The sequence below is a fragment of the Ctenopharyngodon idella genome, chromosome 5 (assembly GCF_019924925.1).
Source record: "Ctenopharyngodon idella isolate HZGC_01 chromosome 5, HZGC01, whole genome shotgun sequence".
Lineage (NCBI taxonomy): Eukaryota > Metazoa > Chordata > Actinopteri > Cypriniformes > Xenocyprididae > Ctenopharyngodon > Ctenopharyngodon idella.
This window is the reverse complement of record NC_067224.1, coordinates 18,627,526-18,646,751: the sequence shown is the minus strand read 5'-3', so window position 1 is coordinate 18,646,751 and position 19,226 is coordinate 18,627,526. Positions and strand designations below refer to the sequence as shown.

Below are 19,226 nucleotides of genomic sequence, written 5' to 3'. Positions count from 1 at the left end.
CCAACTCTTGTCTTCATAATGACTGTGGCTGATGGGAAGGGGAAAATGGTGTTTATGAGTGTACATTAGGCTGTTTTTTTTCCCACTCTCTTAAACACTGGTGTGAAAGATCAAAAGGGAGTTTGTACATGTGACTGTGTTTCTGGCACATAGTTTCGGAGGGAAGTAGCATTATGAAGTTTAACTTGTCTATTGCTGGCTGGTTTGGTCATAAAATAATTTGGTCATCTAAATCGTTTCACTTGAGTATGTAATCTTGCCCTCTCGATTTTCTGACTTCAGGTTGTCACATTATAAATGCCAGGAGACTCTCTCTGAAAATTGTCAATGGACACACCTGCAGCTCCACTTCAAACTACAACAGCAATATCCGAATCGGCCGTGTGGCCTCTCAGATGCTCCTCTTCCCCTGAGGATGTAAAGATCATGTTACTTTGACCCATTATCTGAATTTTTGTGAGAACCACATGAGGCTCTATAGGTGGTCTCAGGTTTAAAGTGGTTAGTTTTAAAAAGCGTTTTGGATGTTGTTAAAGGAAACTAAAAATCTGTCATATCGCCCCATATCACTTGTGTTTTGTGGGGGGAAAAAAGATGATATATTTAAAAAAAATAAATAAATAAATAAAAATCAGGTTACCCCAGCCTTTCATACTCCCAAAATGGACATAAAGCATCATGCAAAACATTTGAAGCCTTATGATAGATTTGTATGAGAAACTGATAATCTTACCCTCCATAGCTTTATATACATAGTTGTCACATAGAGCTGCGTGATTAATTGTTAAAAGATTGTGATCTTAATTCTAAATGTCAATGATTCGGCTGTGTCTATTAAACCTTTGACAAGTAGCCTACGATCACAGCAGAACATTCAGATCTGCGTTGGTGCTGCCGCTGACCCAGAGAGAGCAGTTGTCATGTATAGATATGAAACGGCTTCACAAACCGTCTTTTCAACCACACTGTATCAATATTTCTGTGTTACTGTAATTCAGATGATCACACAAGTACTGGGATAAAATGTTATAGTTAGGATATAAACACTGGTGTCTACGGTTGCGATCATAATAGAGTAAATCACCTTTTGAAACTTGACGCTTCAAATAAAATTTTTATTCATTACATGGTTACGGCAGTAGGTGGTGACAAGTGACTGTTAAAAATGTATTTGTCATTGAATCATTCATTCAAGATATTCATGCAAAAACACTTATTCATCCAGTAATTGAAACAAGTGAAGCGAGTCATTGAATCATTCATTCAGACTGATTTAAAAAATATTAATTCAAATTTATTAAATAGTTTTTTTTTGTTTTGTTTTGTTTAATTGTCTTTCTTAAACAAACAAACAAACCAAACAAAAAATCATTATTCTTAGGATATATTATTATTAGGATGCATTTATTTGATCAAAAATACAGTAAAACATACAATATTATAAATTTTGCAATTAAATTTTATTTATTTATTTTTTAATTTTTCAATTTTCAGCAGCCATTTCTGCAGTTTTCAGTGTCACATGATCCTTCAGAAATCATGGAAATATGCTGATTTGCTGCTCGAGAAACATTTCTTATTACTATTGAAAACGGTTGTGCTGCTTAATATTTATACATTTGATAATTTGTTTTTATGATACTTTCTTTTTTTTTTTTCAGGATTGAGGGAAATATGTTCAATGAATAACTTGAATTGTGGCCAGTTTCCCCATTCAAAACTAATGTATGCCTTAACCACACTTGAAATATAGAGCAGGAATCCAATTTTTTCTCAAACAGTTTACAATGAATTCTGTGGAAGGTGTGGTGGAAAGAGCATTTAAATTAATGACAAGTGACAGGGAAAGTAGGAGTGTTTGTGCATTTTTCTAAAGCAATACACCTTACCACTCCCATTTTAGATCTGTCTCCAGCAGTGGAGCGTATGTTTGTGTGTGTGTGTGTTTAAATGCAGATCCTTGTACGGACCTGCACTCCATGTTTAAATGCTGCCTCTGGCTGTAGTGTTGTGTCAAATGACTGCCTCGTCATGCTACCCTGCCCTCATCTCTGGTGATGTGCTATACCTCCCACTAGCATGCCACGTTCTCTTGTGTAAGAGATATTTCCTATGTCACTTTCCTTATGTTCATGAAACTCTTTTAAGAAACTTTCTAGCATAAAATATATTCTGCAACAAGGCTTTGTAGCCCCCTTCCTAGGGACTGAAACTGAATAGTTAAGTAGTTCAGTAGTGCAAATTTATAAAAGGAATTTAAACATGGACATTTTATTATAGTTTTAATTAACAGACAGGCCATATCACATGTCCAGAGGTGCTTGTCTGTGCATCTCTCCTGTTAATTTTTGTTTTTGAAAAGATTCACTCATATTCTAATATTCAACTACAGACTTTTCTAACAGGGTGTTAAAACAGGGAGTGACACTGAATGAGTAAAAATTATGAAACACGCCTTTCCGTTTAATTTCGCTATCAGTAAGAATGATCTACCTGCAGTTACACGTCAAGGCTGACCCTGTTTGCTATTAACAAGCAACCTTCTTGATGCCAACAGAGGACTTAACTTTTTAAGAGTGTTTGACTGGACATCTTTTTCTTTACACCGAGGGTCTCTTGTTAATGGTCTGGTCACTGATCTGTTCAACACAGACGGATGCATCCTTTCCTCTTATAGGACCTCTGACATCTGAGAAAGTTAGCTAATCTTAGCTGTAATATACACTCTGCGTTGCATAGATGCTTTGGCTTATAGGTGACTGCAAGGCCGTAGTAACTTCATTCCCTGTGACTAGATGTTGAAGAAGTTTAAGAATGACTGAACAAGGTAGGTGCGCTTTTTAGTCTGTCACATCTGCAGCATTGCACCTTTGCAGCATGAACATAGAATATAGAATATATCTAATGTTTGTGTGTGTGTTTTTGACTGAACCTGAATTGACCCTTGAAGTGTTTTTGTCTGTAGAGTTAGTGATGCAAACTAAGCTGTATGATATTTTTAAATAATCACGCATTCTGGGTTTAAAATGTATTTTAATGTAAGCCACTCATTCTTTTTTAATGGCAGCATTTTAGCATGTTTTGACAAGCTCAGAGTTGACTTTCAGTCACATGTGTGTATTTTCGTCCAATTCCACATTTTTGTGTCTTTGTTGAGACTGAGTCATTTTCTTTCTTAAAACTAAACAAATGTCCGCACAGTGTTGAATGTCTCATTGTTTACAGACTGAAGTGATTTATTGATGAACTCTTTTGCTGTGCTTGTTAATGGTGAAAAGGAAAAGTTGTCCTTTTGTCTTCTTTTCAAATAAAAAAAGAAATATCAAAACTTCACAAATTTTTGTCCTAGTGTCTGTTGAATAAGACATTGCACAACATTTCTAAGTGGTTACCTCAGTTTGACTGTGAACTTTGGCTGTGCTGTATGTTTCTGCAAAAACGGAGGCATGCTGTTGTTGTAATATGTGTGTGTTTTGTGCGAAATGGAGGAAATTCCTTAACACGTCCTGTGTTTCGTAATACTCAGGACTGGTCCAATCATTGTTTTTACTAGCTTCCCAAGTCTGTGTTCTTCAGAGAACATAGCAGACCTCCCACTGGTTCCTCTTCCTGCCGTTCTTCCACCAGGGGTTTATGAGACCCACCACTGTATCTGCTGCACACATGAATGTCTGCTGCTCCATCACTGCTTTGCTTAAAAAATCCCGATCTGCTGTCTAAACGTTTTTTTGGTCATGCTGAATGCTGAATCCCGCACTACCAAATCGTAGTTCTTGATATTACTGCTGCTCCCAACATGTAAGGATGAACAGCTTCTCCTTCACACAAAAACAAGTTTTTGTTTTGGAACCAGAATCAATATGTAGTTCAAGATGGTTACAGATGGTGAGCTGGTTGCCAAACATGTCTGATTGGTCGAGTTGGTCCGTCTTTAGTTCCTTCCAGTCCCAGAGCTTATTTAGAATGGAGTGCAGTTTCATTTCAGAGCTCTTATAAGGCGAAGAAGTGTGCGACTGTGTTAGGCTATCAGTCTGTTTCTCATACGATAGCTTTTGTGTGAGAAACAAACTGATGTTCAAGTCATATGGAAAATGAGGATAAGTTAATGATGACAAAATTCAAATTTTTAGGTGAACTATAACGTTTCTTCTCAGGAAAAAAAAAAAAAAAAAAAAAGGCTGTTACTGGTACTCTTTCAAGGGTACTAATATGTATCATTTATGTACTAATATATACACTTTAGGTAATAATATGTATCTTTACGGTACTAATATGCACCCTTTAGGAGTAAATAAGGTACAAAAGTGCACCTTTTGAAACATTGACAGCTTTTGAACTGTTTTTTTTTAATGAGAGTGTAGGATTTGTCACAAGGTTATTTCTATATGCCCATTTGAAGGTTAGTTCTGTTTGTTGTTAAATATTAAATGACCTCAATGAAAGCTTGTGTTTTGGTTAAACTACCCACAAGGTCTTGCAGACAAGCACAAAATTGCAATACTGAGGCGCGTCACTTAGGCCTATTTTAGATCTGAGCCCGTGATTTGTTTTGTGAACTTCACATTGACTTTGGATTGTTTGTACTATATGTATAATATGTGTATTTGTTGTGAGTCATGCATGTGCTATTGTGTCTTGACATTTTGTGTTTTGTTGTTTTGTCCAGTTTGCAGGTTGCATGGCAAGCTGATTTGATGCATGACATTTGCATGAGTGCATTCAGGCTCTCTGTGGGATTTCGAACGAGTGTCTGCAGCCATGGCCCAAACCGTGCACGTTAACGGCAATGCCTCAGGTAACACCCCTCCCTTTTAATTAGCATGATTGTCTGTTCTGTTCGCTAATGTATCATCAGCGTTTATGCCTAGAGTTATTCTTAGTTAAAATTAAGTGTGTGATTTCTGCACCAGTAGAGTCACCAAATGGAATTGCAGAAATAATACTTGTTGTCAGACAGGTTTTCCAAACACTCCCCTTAAACAGTCCCACCCCAGACTCATACCATTGGATAAGCCACTGTTTCTTTGTTTTTTGTTTTTTTTGAGCATCGCAAACAACCAGACCAACAAAGATGGAAAAGGAGAAAGTATTTTAATAATAATCGAAAAAATTTACACACTTAAGATTTAACTTTGTCAAGTGAAGACCCAGGTGAGCAGATATATGAACATGACCTGATTGCTTTAGAGTTTTGAGACATATTTTTCTGGTTGTTGAGCACTGTTTGAAGATTCAAGCCCACATTTTTGGACAGGACAGGAACGTGATTTTCACAGCATGCTGTGAAATATTGCATGTCAGCCTTGCCGGGCTCCGAACACTCAACCAAAACATCAACACATTCCACTGCACATTCCTTCTGACAATAAAGTGAAAGAGCAACAACATGAGTAATAAGAAGAACTGTTATTTCAGTCGCTTTATATTGAGTGAAGCAATGCAAATAAATTTAATTAATGAGTTTTGCTCCTTTTTATGCCATGTAGCCAGCTTGTGTTGACAAAAGGTCATTTTGATAGTACTTTAAATGTCAAGTAGGCATGTTTTTGTTGTAGATTAGGGAAATCAGCTTAACGAAACTAACACAGTCAATGGATAGTTTCTTTCTTTATGATATTGTATCTTCTTTAGGCATTTTGGTTGTCTGTGTCGGTGAACCCTCACCTTTGATATTTACACAATGAAATTCAGGTCAGTAATAGCCTAAAGGAGATTTTGTGCTGTCTTGGACTCTTTCCATATGGCGCCTCCACAGCAAACTAAGGCCAGAGTACTTGGTGTTAAACAAGGCTGCCAAGCTGTGCCATTATAAAGTCTAGAGTTCTAGCTGATTAGCATGTCAAGATTGAAGGGCTAATGGACGTGCTAAATTGTTGGACACTAGTATTATGGTACTTGATTACTGTTGAGTTACAATGGGCTACTTTATTCAAGCGATCTGGCACCTCATTAACCTTTAAACATATTTTCAGTTTGTGTATTGAGTGTCTGCAAGTCAAGCTTTCATCCTGATCTAGTGTGTAGAAACTTCCAAAGCAGATAGATGTATTGAACATTTAGAAGTGTTTTTATAGCCTGAGGTCTGACGTGACTGCTAAAATATTTTGTATCAGCGCATAATTTGAGTACATGAATTCGACATTAGGTCCAAGTTTAGTTTTGTAAAGCAAAAACATGAGCTCAAAATGGAAGTATTATGGCTTTTAGTCCATGTTTGTTTGCTTTGTGGTCTTCTATGGTGGAAGTTGACAAAATGATCAGATATTTACATTTAAAATGTACAGTCTTTTTTGTGACACTGTGCCCAGAAAAAAAAAAAAAACTACTCCTCGAGCCATTTCATGGGGTATTCAAGGCTGTATATCAGCTGAATCACAGCAGCACGTCTGAAAACCTTGCTTATGTAATGAATGAAACAAGACTATGATTCAGACCTATTAATTGTAATAATTTGAAGCCTGTCTACAATAATCCCCTGCATGTCATTTACAGCCATTCTTTCAGATATTCTTGGTTCAGTTACTGCTAATATTTGCTGGATTAGCATTTGTCTGGGATGTACTGCAGGTTTAGTTAATATAAATGCTTTAATATACTGGATCTGTTCACCGTTTCTCTTGGTTTCGCTCTTCTTTCATGGCAGGACTATTCTTAGAGAAGCTTCTGTATCTGTTCCAGCATTGTTGTTGTGCTTGTTTAATGGCTCTGTGTGTTTGTTAGTGTGGTCTTGAAGATGACGTGGATTTCTGGGATAATTAAACTAGAAGGTTGACGTGGTTTCCATGGGCCGGGTCAGGAAATACCAGGCCAGAGTGAGAAAAAGGGCCTCTGTTTTCTCTTCTGTGTGTGTGTGTGTGTTTGAGAGAAGGCTTTGATATGCTCAGACCAGTAATGCTAGCCTGCTACAGCCAAACTCCTGTCCCAGTAAGTGACAAAACAGTATTATATTCAGTGCTCTAGGCATTTAAAGGTAGACTGAATGAATGGCCATTAAGTAAAATGAATGAAGTGTTGTAGATACTTAATTACTGATTTATGTCAATTGTGTTTTGCTGCTTTGTTTTAAAAGGAAATGTTCAAGAAGGTTGCATTTGTATTTTTTCAGGTTTCAAGCTGGTCTGTTGTAGTTAATGATATCATATTTGAAAGGGACTCCATTGGAGGGTTTTTGTGGAAAACATGTTGTTCACCAGGCAATATCACACCCCCTGTCCTATTCTATAGCATAAATACAGTAAGTAATGCTGTAACTTGCATTGTTATTGCCCGGGTCTGTTTGAAGCAAACTGGCATTGTAAAAATCTGGAGGCCATTGATGTGTTTTTTTTAGTTTTTGCAATGCATAAGTCTGTATGCCTGTATAAATGTTCCAGGTGCATGTTTCAAACCTGACCATATTCCATATATCCATATTCACAAGCTCCAGCTGGGGCTTACAGGCTTCTTTTATTGTAATATTAATAGTTTTTTTCAGAAATATGTGTTTAAAAAAAAAATTATTTTCATATTGGTCTTTATCGATTTTATTTACTTGGTAATAAATCTGTTTTATTTACTTATCAAGCGCTTATGTAACTGTTTAGGTTACGGTTTCCTACATGTTTTGTTCTGTTCAGGTAAAAGTAAAAATAAATCTAAATGTTCATGCAAACATATGGTAGTCTTTGGAATTTACAGGGGTTAGCTGTCATTAAATAGATTATGTTTGGGAAATGGCTAGCATATTCTGTTGATGTGAAACTTCACTGTAAAATTTTGAAAAGCAAATTATTGGATAACCTTGTGAAGAAGTCTATAAGGTTTTGTTTTCTCAAACATTTCATGCTTACTGTATGTTCACCACGTGTATTTTCCTGCTGCATATATACTGTGAAGGATAACTTGGGTGTATGGAGGTCATTCCTGACATGCTGATCTCTCAAATTTCCATATAGGTTTTGTGGTTAGCAAAACAAGCTGATTTATGAAGTTTGTTTTTCCTCCCACATCATAGATTTGGGCATCTGAGGTCAGACTTTCAAATAGGCATCTATTTTTATTGCAAACATTCAGCAGATCTCATGCCCAAGGTGATCGTCAACTCTGTGAGAGATCCACAGAGATTTCATTGTGTTATGAGAACTGAAAACATTTCCTTAGGGGTTTGTAATTGGTAATGAATACTCTCAGGAGTGTTGTATTGGAATAGACCTCAAGTGTAATAGGCAGAACATAAAAGATGCCAAAAACAAATTGGAACTAGTTAAAATGTTTCTGCTTTTGCAAGGCAGCATGGTTTCTGGTCACAACGTAATGCTGATCGCTCAAATATTTAGCAGCTACTTGCTGACATGTCTTTTGACATTTAGTCAGACAGTTTTTGTTAGACACAGTAGATAAGCCATGACCTTTTAAACTCAAAGATTGTGAGGCACACTTGTACAAATTCTTCTCTGTCCATCTCTTTTAATAAAAGCAGTGCACAGATAAAGCAGGAAAAATAGCAGGGCTGTTTGTGGACATCTATTTTAAGTTGTTTACGTGACACTAATGTTACATTTGGTCAAAAGTGGATGTCTTGTGAGAATTCTCGCGCCATCTTGTGCATCAGCATTTCCAAGTAAACATACAAAACAATGGAGAAAAAACAAAACACTTAAACACAACAGCATTTAAAAATATTCCCTTGCGATTTCCCAAAGCATTTCCTCTCTACTATATCGGCCATTTTTTCTGACCTTTTTTAAATAGTTTAGATAGACTGGACAATCATTTAAATCACTCCTAATGTGAGCTTCCTGTAGATATCACACTTGTCCATACCTTTTACAAACCCCATTTACATGGACCTCTTTCTGCTTATTTTGTCCACAAATAACTTTGTGACAACAGACATGCCAAATGATCGTGTGTCATGTTTGTTTGTCCACCTGTCAGAAACATGAGTCTTTTTTTCTTCTCTCTCTCTCTTACTGGTCACTGCTATATCCTTGCATTTGGTTTTAGCCAATCACGAATTAAAAAAAAAAAAATTCTCATGACAAGGACTATAACTTGAAATAAATTTAACACAGGTGGAGTGTGAATGTCTTTATGTATAAATCAAAAATGTTTTATTCTGTAAGTACTGTCTCAGTTTGGTCTTTTAAAAAATATTTTACTTGCTGCCAGCTAGTTGCTGAATTTTAAACCATTCTAGCTTACACTGTTAAAAGTGCTTTCCAACATAGAGTAAGTTTGCTTCAGTACGTTGCCCGTAGCATAAACTATTTTGATCTGAACATCCTCTAGTCTGTTTTTGTGTCTGATGGTGAGTAGTGTAATTCTAGACTGCTAAAAGAGAGTGTGGGTGGATTATTCTTGGAGCCGTTTCTCACACTGCTTTCATTCGTTTCCCTTGCTTCTTGCTTGTCCCTTTAGTGTCACAGGTTTACAACCCCCTCCCGGTGAGGTCAGCGCTCAGCTGCCTAAGTGTCTGTTCCTCGTACCAGACGAGCCTGTGTCTCTCTCCATGACATTGCTGTTGTGCTATTGCTATAGTCAGCAAAGCTAGCGGGTGTGCTTAACAAGCTAGCGATTGTTGCTGTGCAAATACAGTAAAAGAGGTTTTGTCAGTGCTGTTGAATGATTGTTGCTCGGCTAAATAAAGAATGAAGCTTTTTATTTTGGTTGAAGTATTTAAAAAATGTCTCTTTTGGTCTACCATCCTTGTAAACTTTTATTGTCATTTGAAAAAAAGCCATATTCATGTCACTATAACTTGGTGTTTTTATCTGTGATCCTAAGCATAGTTCACATTAAGGAGCAGCAAAAGCTTTACTGAACCTTGTATTATGTGTCTGGTGAGTTTAGGCTTCTTAATGTGACAAAGACATGCCTGGAAAGAGTGTTTAAAAAGGGACCACTGTTTTAAGGGGTTACGAAGTGTTTAAAGAGCACTTTCAGAGAGGCAAGACAGAAGAAACAGTGTAAGTGCTGCATGATTGGTAGAGGCAGTTAGCCTATCACAGGCGACGCTGAGCTGGGCTAAGTTTACACCAATAGTGGAATTTTTCCCCTTATGGAGTGAAGGTTGAGAAAGTGCTCAGTGAGTGAGGGGAGGCAGCCTGCAGCTTGTTCTAGTTATAAAACTATTACGGCTTGTAAGGGAACAGGCACCGCTGCAAGAGGACTGCTGTTTGACTTGGGGTAAGTGGCGCTTGAACAATGAGGGATTAGGTTGCCTTAACCTTCTCAAAACCTCTTTCAGTTAAACGTATATAAAGGACATGGGAGGCAGCTTATGAATGAGTGTTACATGGTCAAGTAAACTTTGATGCGTTTTACATATGTCCTTAAAACGTACCAAGAAAATGTGTTCAGTGGTTTGTTGTTTGTGCTTAATGCGCTGTGTCTGCTCTCTAAATCATCTGAAAGTGTCTTGGCTTTCAGAGAATTAATCTGTCTAACTGATGGCAGGAATTCTCTGTCCGATGTGGAATTTGGACTGTGATATAAGCTCTGTTGATGGATATTCCTTGGCTTCTAGCTGAAAAGAAACTATTAACGTTTTTGCCTCTCTGTCAAGGTATTTCTTGTCTGCTAGGTAGTGAGTGAGTGAAATGTTTAAAATATTGCCAATTGCATCAGACCAAATCGATCTTTGGATAGAAAGAATTATTTGCTCTCCTTGTTTTCCCTTAACCCCACCCCCACTTGCCCCCACCTTGCAAATGCTCAGCAAACACATGGAGTTTGTTTTGCTATGAAAATGAGCAGAATACATCTTTATATTTAGTGTTGGAAACTGATAGATGGAAAGTTCAACTTTGTTTCTTAGTTAATGGTTTGACTGTTCTTTGAAAAATCTTAGCAATGTATTGTATAAGTGTAAAGTGATGGAATGACTGACTCACACTGTTATGATTACTGGGTATGACAGTAGTGATCACACCATTATCACACCTTTGTGCCTGCAACCATAGGAGTTGGTTTTGAACTTTATAAATATGTCTTAATGTACCAAGGACTCACTGAGACTGAAGCATTCTGTCAAAATGAAGATTTATTTATGTTTTTAGAGTAGCTGGCTGTTTAAATCCTTTTTGGTGAATGAGTTTTATGTTATTTTATTTATTTATATATATATATATATATATATATATATATATATATATAATAACATAACAAACTCATAGAGAGAGAGAGAGTAACACATTTTAAGGACCGATCATACGTTTCCTTCTCATTTTAATTTTGTATATTTTAAAGAGATCATTTAATAAATTTACACAGTGATTAGATAACACAACTAATTTCATTCTCTGTTTGTTTTCACTTTGTTTCAGAAAAAGATGATGATGAGAAGGACCCTTACTGCTTGGAAACCCCATATGGCTATCAGCTAGACCTGGACTTCCTTAAGTATGTTGATGACATTGAGAGGGGCAACACCATAAAGAAGCTAAACATCCAGAGGAAGCCAAAAGTGGTCAGGTCTGTGCCGCCTCCTCAGAGCAGTTGCAGTGGCCAGACTGAGTGGACTTCAACAGACTCTTTGTCCTCTTCCAACAGCGATGAGAGCAAACAGTCACCTGTCTACTTCACGCCTCAGAACCAGGTAGCCCCCCCTGGCCATACTGCCCAAGTCCATGAAGCTCCCCGAGCCTTTGTGAACGTCCCTGAGACCAAGCAGCTGCTGCCACCACCTTCTCCCCGCCTTCTTCGCCATAACCCCCAAGTGGAGAAAACACTGATGGAGACTCGAAGGCGACTGGAGCAAGAGCGGCTCCTAATGCAGCCACTAGTCAACGAGCCACCTCGCAGGCGACTGGCCAGTTTTGGCGGAATGGGCTCTTCCAGTTCCCTGTCCTCTTACAGTGGCTCTTATGGGCCAAGCCAGATTTCACCTAGCCCACATTCTTTCCAAAATAATGGACATCTAGGCAATGGCGAGTACAACCCCTACTTCACATCCTCTATGGGTAGTTCAATACGCCACAGTCCCCTCAGCTCAGGCATGACTACACCAGTGACCAATGTTAGCCCCCTGCACCTCCAGCATATTCGAGAACAGATGGTAGTGGCTCTAAAGAGACTAAAAGAACTGGAAGAGCAGGTAAAGACCATCCCAATCCTTCAAGTCAAGATATCAGTCTTGCAAGAAGAGAAAAGGCAGCTAGTGTCCCAGATGAAGAACTCCAAGGTAGCGGGACAGGGTCCATGTGGAGGTTTTAGGAAGCGCTCTTATAGTGTTGGCAGTGCTGATCAGTACGAACCCCTGACCCAGCTCAGGACAGGCTCTGAACTTCACATTGAGGAGATAGAGAACACTGAGCAGAGCACTCAAAGGCTACAAGAGTTTAGGCAACTGACAGCTGAAGTGGAGGCTCTGGAGAGGAACATACAGGACAATAATGAGGAAATGAAGCACAGCTTACACCAAACAGAGCAAAGAACAAACCAAAACATCCAGAGGTGGAGCCGTGAAAGCAAGTCCATTGGTGTTGGAGCTGATGAGAACATGAACGACGTGGTTGTTTACCGAAAGTCGCCTGGGCAATGCAGAGATGTGGCTGTTGGAACGGAGCAGGAGGTGAAGAGCACAGGAGTTGGTGTGACTGAAGCCATGCTAGGCATGAGCAGTGAGGTAGAAGCTGAAATTGAGATGCAGCATCAGACCATCGAAGCTCTCAAAGAGAAGATCTACAGACTGGAGGTCCAACTTAAGGAGACCACCCATGAAATGGAGATGGGAAAGCTAAAGCTTCAGCTTCAAGTGGCTGGATCGAGAAAAAAAACAGACAAGGGTTTGATGGCAAGGCCAGAGATGTACAGCACTTCAGTGGAGGCCAGAGTGTCCACAGAGAGCCAAGGTGTTGGCAACCATGTTGAGTTTAATGACGCAAGCACAAATCATGTCCAACAAATGAATTCAGTAGGCATTACTTGCAGACCAGATGCAAGGCATGTTTTGGTGGGTCCTGAGTTGCCAATGGAGCTGTGGGTTGTACAAGAACGTGTTGAGGTTCAGGATCAGTGTGTTGGCAGGCAGGTTGTGATGTGCAACCAGAGTGTGGGAGTGGAATTAAGTGTATGTGAAATGGGGATCAACACTGAGTTAACAGCCGAAGGTTTAGGACTTTGCAAAAGAGAGGCTGAACAAGCCAAGGAGTTCAGGTCTATTGGATGTGGAGATTGTTCAGTGGATGTAATGGTCAGGCCCATCAAAGAGATGGCAACCCAGAGCACAGCAACAGATGAAGTTCACAGAACTGACTTTGGAGTCATGGTCTTACCCACTTGTGCTTCACAGTTCACAAACACAGAAATTGAGACAATAGGCAAGTTAACCAATACAGACAGGGTCGTTCTTACTGATTCCTGGACGAATACACAACCATATTCAAAAGACAAACAAGTAAGCACTGTACCAGTGGAGACTCGTACGATAGCCATCGGGGATGGTCTTGTAAAAGATGTGCCGGCCACATTGAAAACACGCTCAGTTTCAGTAGGTACTACATCATCTGAAGAAGTTATGCTTGATAAGTCAGCATCTTGCAAAACCAAAGAGGCTGGGGTTGGCCACATGAGCATACATGAGAACTTCTTAGTCGGTCAGAAGACAAGGAACATTGCCTGTGGCCCCTCTCAGTCTCCTACCCCAACCCAAGTTATGAGTGTTGCTGTGGGATCAATGTCATCAGCAGGACCCATCCAGTCACAGGCTGGGGCAGGTGTTGGACTTGATCACTACATAGAGAGAGTGCAGAAGCTCTTGCAGGAACAGCAGATGTTGCTTGCTCAGAACTACAGTGAGCTGGCAGACGCCTTCGGCCCACCTCAACAATCCCAATTTAGCTCCATCAACAGTGAGCTAGTTACTACTCTATCATCCATCAATTCAGTTATGAAATATGGAAGTGTTGAGGAACTCTGCACTATGGACCTTCTAAGCCAACAGGATAAATCAGACCACAGTGTGAAAGGTTAGTTGCAGTTTGCTTGATCCTATATGCTCAATGTTTAAGGACCTTTGCTGATTTTAAAATGGCACTTTTTTGCATATTGCAATGACCTCGTTAATCTTGTCTGGTTTTAGTGGGTATAAGTGAACTGTTGTTAAATTTTGTTTTAATGTTCATATGCTAAATATTTCACTGTTCTTTTGTTACTTTTAATTTTACATTCTCAACCTAAAGAGCATACAAGCAGGAGGAAGAAAAATATCACTGAATGTTTAGTATAAAACACTGCTGTATACTCAAAGTCGCTATATTTGCACTCAGGCCCCTGCTCCTGCTTAGTATGTTGAGGAATATGGACGAGACAAGAGGGTACATGGTGCGTTTGTGTCTGTAATGATGCCTGACACAATCTGACAGGGCATAGTTTTCTCTGACCCTGAAAAATGCATGGGGGGCTTTGGCTCTAATCCAACAGTGATCTCATCTCTTTTGGAAGGCAGCAGCTTGTGCTAAATGGCTAGTTGTTGTTGTCTTTGCTGATGCTGATTCATAGGTCCACTGTGTTATGTAATGGACAGAAACCTTGTGCAAAGACTTTCTCTCTATAAGGCCAGCCTCATGAAGCATATCCAAAGTATTTTTAAGTATGTGCACAAGTATTTCTGTTTTTATTTCCAGGAACAAAGGCTTAAAAATTGTAGGAATCTAAAAGTTAATCTAATCTAAATCTAAAAGGAATCTTATATTTCTCTCTCATCTTTTCTTTAGAAATACCAGCATGAGTTTTTATGGACTGCTCTGAAGTTATAAATAATTCCTTCTACTCTGTAGAGTGAGAGAGAATTTTTACATGCACATCAGAGTATCATGGCCAATGGTCAGTCAAAACTGCTGCCAAGACTTTAGAGTTTTTTCATGTCTGCTGTGGACCGATTTGGCTCTAGATTAAGCAAGAGATGTGCTCAGGTATTCTCCATATCAGACATTCTTTTGCAGAAATGTTTTTATCACATTTCTACATTTGGCTCAATAAAATAACCATCGCCAATAAAAGACCATCTGATATGAAGAATATCTAGAGACTTTGATTCATACTATAATCAATGTACATATTATCTAAAACTGTGAGAGAATCAGGAAGAACAGCATTCTGACACAATTCTTTGTGATCTTGAGTTGTCCTTTTCAAGCAATTCTGTTTTGGCAGGATCTATATCATAATGTCATGGTTTATGTACAGTAGCATACCTTGTTTGCAGCTGCACCTAGAAAAACTATAACTGACTGGTTGATTTAAAGGCCTCTATCTGTGGCACCCCACAAGCCTAAATATAAGCAACAACAGACATATCTACATGAAAATTTGTTTTATTTTTGTCTGCTGTTATGTGATTATGAAAGCCTTCGGTTTCAAACAATCAATTGCCAAGCCGTTTGTTTTTATATAGCGGAAAGGTTTTTTTTTTTTCTTTGGTTTCTTGGATATGCACTTTGAGTTCTTTCAAGCTCTGCAAGGATGAATTTCAAGAGACACACAACAAATCAATATCTCCTGATAAAACATTCAAGCCGTTTAAGTCACAATTCACTTATATTTCCACTGTTCTTTTTTAAAACACTCAAAACCGTAACATTCAATTAGCTGAAAGGAATACTGTGATATCACTTATTTAATATGGAGGTGTTTCAGAAAAGGTCAAGACTCCAGTCACAGAGCCCTCTCTTTACTCTTTCATGTGTACCTATACCTTTGTATCAGCAAAATGCCATTAAAACATAAAATAATATTACTTTCATTTTAAAATTTGATTTGAACATCTATTTAAAATGTATGTTGTTTTAATGCCGGCCTTTTTCTCTCTTCTTGTTCTATTTATCCAGAAACGCAGATGGTCAGTGCAGTCCATTCTCACTCGAGTAGTGTGAAAACAGAGGCCACACGGATAGAAAATGTCTATACTGACGACTCACATGAACAGAGCACAGTTACACAGAAAAGCCGCATGGACCAGCAAATGTCCACAGCATTGCATGGTATGCCCAGTTCTGTCACCACAAAAGATAGATATTTGTAAATATTTTTTTTCAGTTACAGCCAGTTGTAGTTGATAATCAGTGCGTTGTTTTGAACTACTAAGACCGTGATTAACCATTATAAAAGAAGCCACTTCAAGTTGAACTCCCCTAGACGGATGACTTTTTTTCATGAAGCAACCTTTGTGTGACTGTCTTAGTAGAGCATGTAACAGATTAACAGCTTCAAGGCACGTAGTTCCAGGGATTCAGCTGCTCTCACCTGTCAAAATAAGGGAAACGTGGATAATGAGTGCCTTCATCCTATACAATGTAAAAGATACAGACAGTCAGAGGGAGTGTGTCCATCTGTAGGGCATGTTCTGGCAGTTCTCAGAACTGTTCTTTTTTCAGTCTCTGTGGAGAGGGGCGGCGATCCTCTTTGGTATTTGGCAGAGCGAAGCCTGTACTTAACATGTTTGCCATAGCTTTAGGCTGCGGGATGTGTATCTTTTGCTTCACATAGGCTAGTTTTTTCAAAACTCATGTTTGATATGCAACAATTTTTTTTTTTTTTTTCTGAACTAGCGGCGCCTGATTATATTTTCTTCTGTTGAAAACAAAAACAAGGGTTGGACATTCTACATGTCTGTCAGATTTGGAAAAGTAATGTAGCCAGTTCCAGCTTATGGTCTTGATTAGCTGTTGCTGGCTAAAGTAGATTCCGCTTGTTCATTTCCCATAACAGCAATAACACTGTATTTCATAAATCATGATGTCAGCTTTATGTGTTTCTTTCAATTTTGATAGAGTGCGTAGATTTCTGTCAGCATTTGTGGTGGAGGCAAAATATTGTTTGCAGATCTATATTAAAAAAAAAATATGTATGTAAGCTTGAATATACTTGTCTACTATTTGTACCTAGAAAAATATTTGATTTAAAATGTAAACATTAAGGCTCCACTTTAACAGTATAAAATAATAATTGTCGATCGCCTGCATTTATCCTTTCTACTAGGCAGTCACAGCACCCTGAAGTCCATCATGAAGAAAGACGGTCACCAGGGACCTAATGGCACAAAAAAGAACTTGCAGTTTGTTGGTGTGAATGGAGGGTAGGTTCACTTTCACAAGAGGGGAAAAATATAAGTGTATGATTTAAAAAAAAAAAAAATTCTTAGTTGAAGTTGGTCATATGTAAGGCGTACAGCCAGCTGGTCATTATTGGCAAAAAAAAAAAAAAAAAAAAATTAAGGTTATTAAAGGGAACCCCTGGTGTTAAGACTTGTATGGCTTAATATAACGTAAATGATGTCTCTTACTGAAATATGTAGCAGAAAACCCATGAAAGATTTATGTTATTTAAAAAATCCATGACATATTTGGACCGATTTGGACAATGGGCGGTGCCCTCAACACAACTTGGAATATAATATATGATGCCACATTGTGCAGCTTTTGGTTGTAATTTTCAGCTGATGAGTCTCAAGAGAAGTAAGTGATGTAAGTTTTTACTGCTTTACTAGCGATAAGAGGAGAAAAGAATGGGAAGTGTGAAGAATGTGGACGAATAAAACTTCCTAAAGATCTGCGTCTTTGTTCTCTTCACTTTAGCCCTGGTGCCTTTGAGGCTTTTAGTAGACCACAGTTACTGAAAGAGCTTACAGTTGCAGATGGATATAAGTGCATGTTTTAACCAAATGCCACGCCTGTCGTGGAGACTGATGATGGCAGCCTATAACACATCTCGATTGAGACAGACTGCCGCAAAGCGCGTGTGTGCCGTGATGCACGAGATATCTTTGATCGCATAAACAGTAGCATCTTCTCAGCATGTTTAACTGTGTGTAATGCATTCAGGTGATCAGACGGTTTTAACACGTCAGTCATACAACAGTAGTTCGAATGGCCACAGAGACATTGCATGTCTTCGATGTTTTCATCCTCACTAATTTTGCGCTCTGGCTCAAATTGAAAAGGCTGATCGGGTTTTAAAAGGAACCCCGTGGATATTAAGACCTGTATGCGTTACTAGATTACCGTAACACCAAAACATACAGATAAAAAGCCTCAAAGTCATCAGGGCTAAAGTGAAGAGAACAAAGATGCAGTTAAGAAGTTTTATTCGTCCACGTTCTTTTCTCCTCGTATCGTTAGTAAAGCAGTAAAGACTTACATTGCTTCTCTTGTGGCTCATCGACTGAAAATTACAACCAAAAGCTGCACAATGTGGCATTGTATATTATATTCCGAGTTGTGTTGCGGTAAAAACAACAGCAGTGTAATGCAAGTAGCTCAGTGAGTCCAACCATTTGACGTCATCGACATAGAACGCACTGTGCACCTAAACAAAATGGCGCCGCCCATTGTCTAAATATGTCATGGATTTTTTAAATAATGTAAATCTTTCATGGGTTTTCTGCTACATATTTCAGTAAGAGACATCATTTACATTATATTAAGCCATACAAGTCTTAACACCAGGGGTTCCCTTTAAATGGCTACTTACAAAATAGCATATTGATTACAAGTAATTACAAAATATTACTTGTAGTTTAGCTTAAGCTGCAACATCATTACAATATAAATTTATATATTCTTAGTAACTTGCACTTGAGGCATGTTGCCATGAAGAAATGTACAGATAAGTGGTCATTTTACAAAATCAGTACTGCAGTTGAACAGTCAGAATCAGGTATTCAAAAGCATTATGTAAATATGCGTAGATTCAACTCCATGCTGTTTTCCATCTCTAGGTATGAGACGACATCGAGTGATGACTCCAGCTCAGAAGAGAGCAGCTCCTCTGGTTCAGAGGATGAAGGGGAGGAGAAAGACGAGATGGGGAATGTGAGAGAAAGGAGGAAAGAAGAATTCAGGAACAATGAAGCAGTGGATGAAGATAGAGACACTGAAGATTTATGCCAGGAGAAAAGGCAGAGGCAAGTATTGCCAGTAACTCTTAGATCCAGATGCAACAAGTGATTCATAGCTAGTGTTGTCATTTATGACTCTAGACCAAATCAAATATCACTTTCATTAGAAAGAAAATTTAAGGTATTTTGGATGTGATGTCGGCAATGTAATATTTGAATATTTTTTTAAAAGAGGAATGTAGACACTTTGGAGGCAGGAATGGGAGCTCTGTATAATCATACAAGTTAAGAATCCTGCATACCAAGCCTGACATAAGTTATGAGAAAGAGTCCTAAAGTACTACATTTCATAATCTCCAAGTAGTCCTCTTTCCACCTGGAATTAACATTATTTCATATCTGGACAGTT

The 19,226-nt window shown here is 38.5% G+C and overlaps 1 protein-coding gene and 1 long non-coding RNA gene across 10 annotated transcripts in view; both read left to right on the top strand.

Annotated features, from left to right (window-relative positions):
* kank1a (KN motif and ankyrin repeat domains 1a) overlaps positions 1-19,226 on the top strand; it is a 50,925-nt gene that overhangs the window by 25,094 nt on the left and 6,605 nt on the right. For 5 of the 9 annotated variants that reach the window (XM_051893901.1, XM_051893900.1, XM_051893906.1 and 2 more), the window contains exons 3-6: positions 11,307-13,949; positions 15,810-15,962; positions 16,960-17,056; positions 18,698-18,883. In XM_051893901.1, coding sequence (XP_051749861.1) covers positions 11,307-13,949; positions 15,810-15,962; positions 16,960-17,056; positions 18,698-18,883 — 3,079 coding nt within the window. Of the gene's footprint in view, positions 1-4,666; positions 4,796-11,306; positions 13,950-15,809; positions 15,963-16,959; positions 17,057-18,697; positions 18,884-19,226 lie in introns of all 9 variants that reach the window. The other 4 variants (XM_051893907.1, XM_051893909.1, XM_051893908.1 and 1 more) reach the window with 2 other exon arrangements.
* LOC127512716 (uncharacterized) lies at positions 6,606-7,234 on the top strand. Its single transcript, XR_007930251.1, has 2 exons — positions 6,606-6,924; positions 7,106-7,234. It is a non-coding gene; the product is annotated as an uncharacterized LOC127512716 (long non-coding RNA).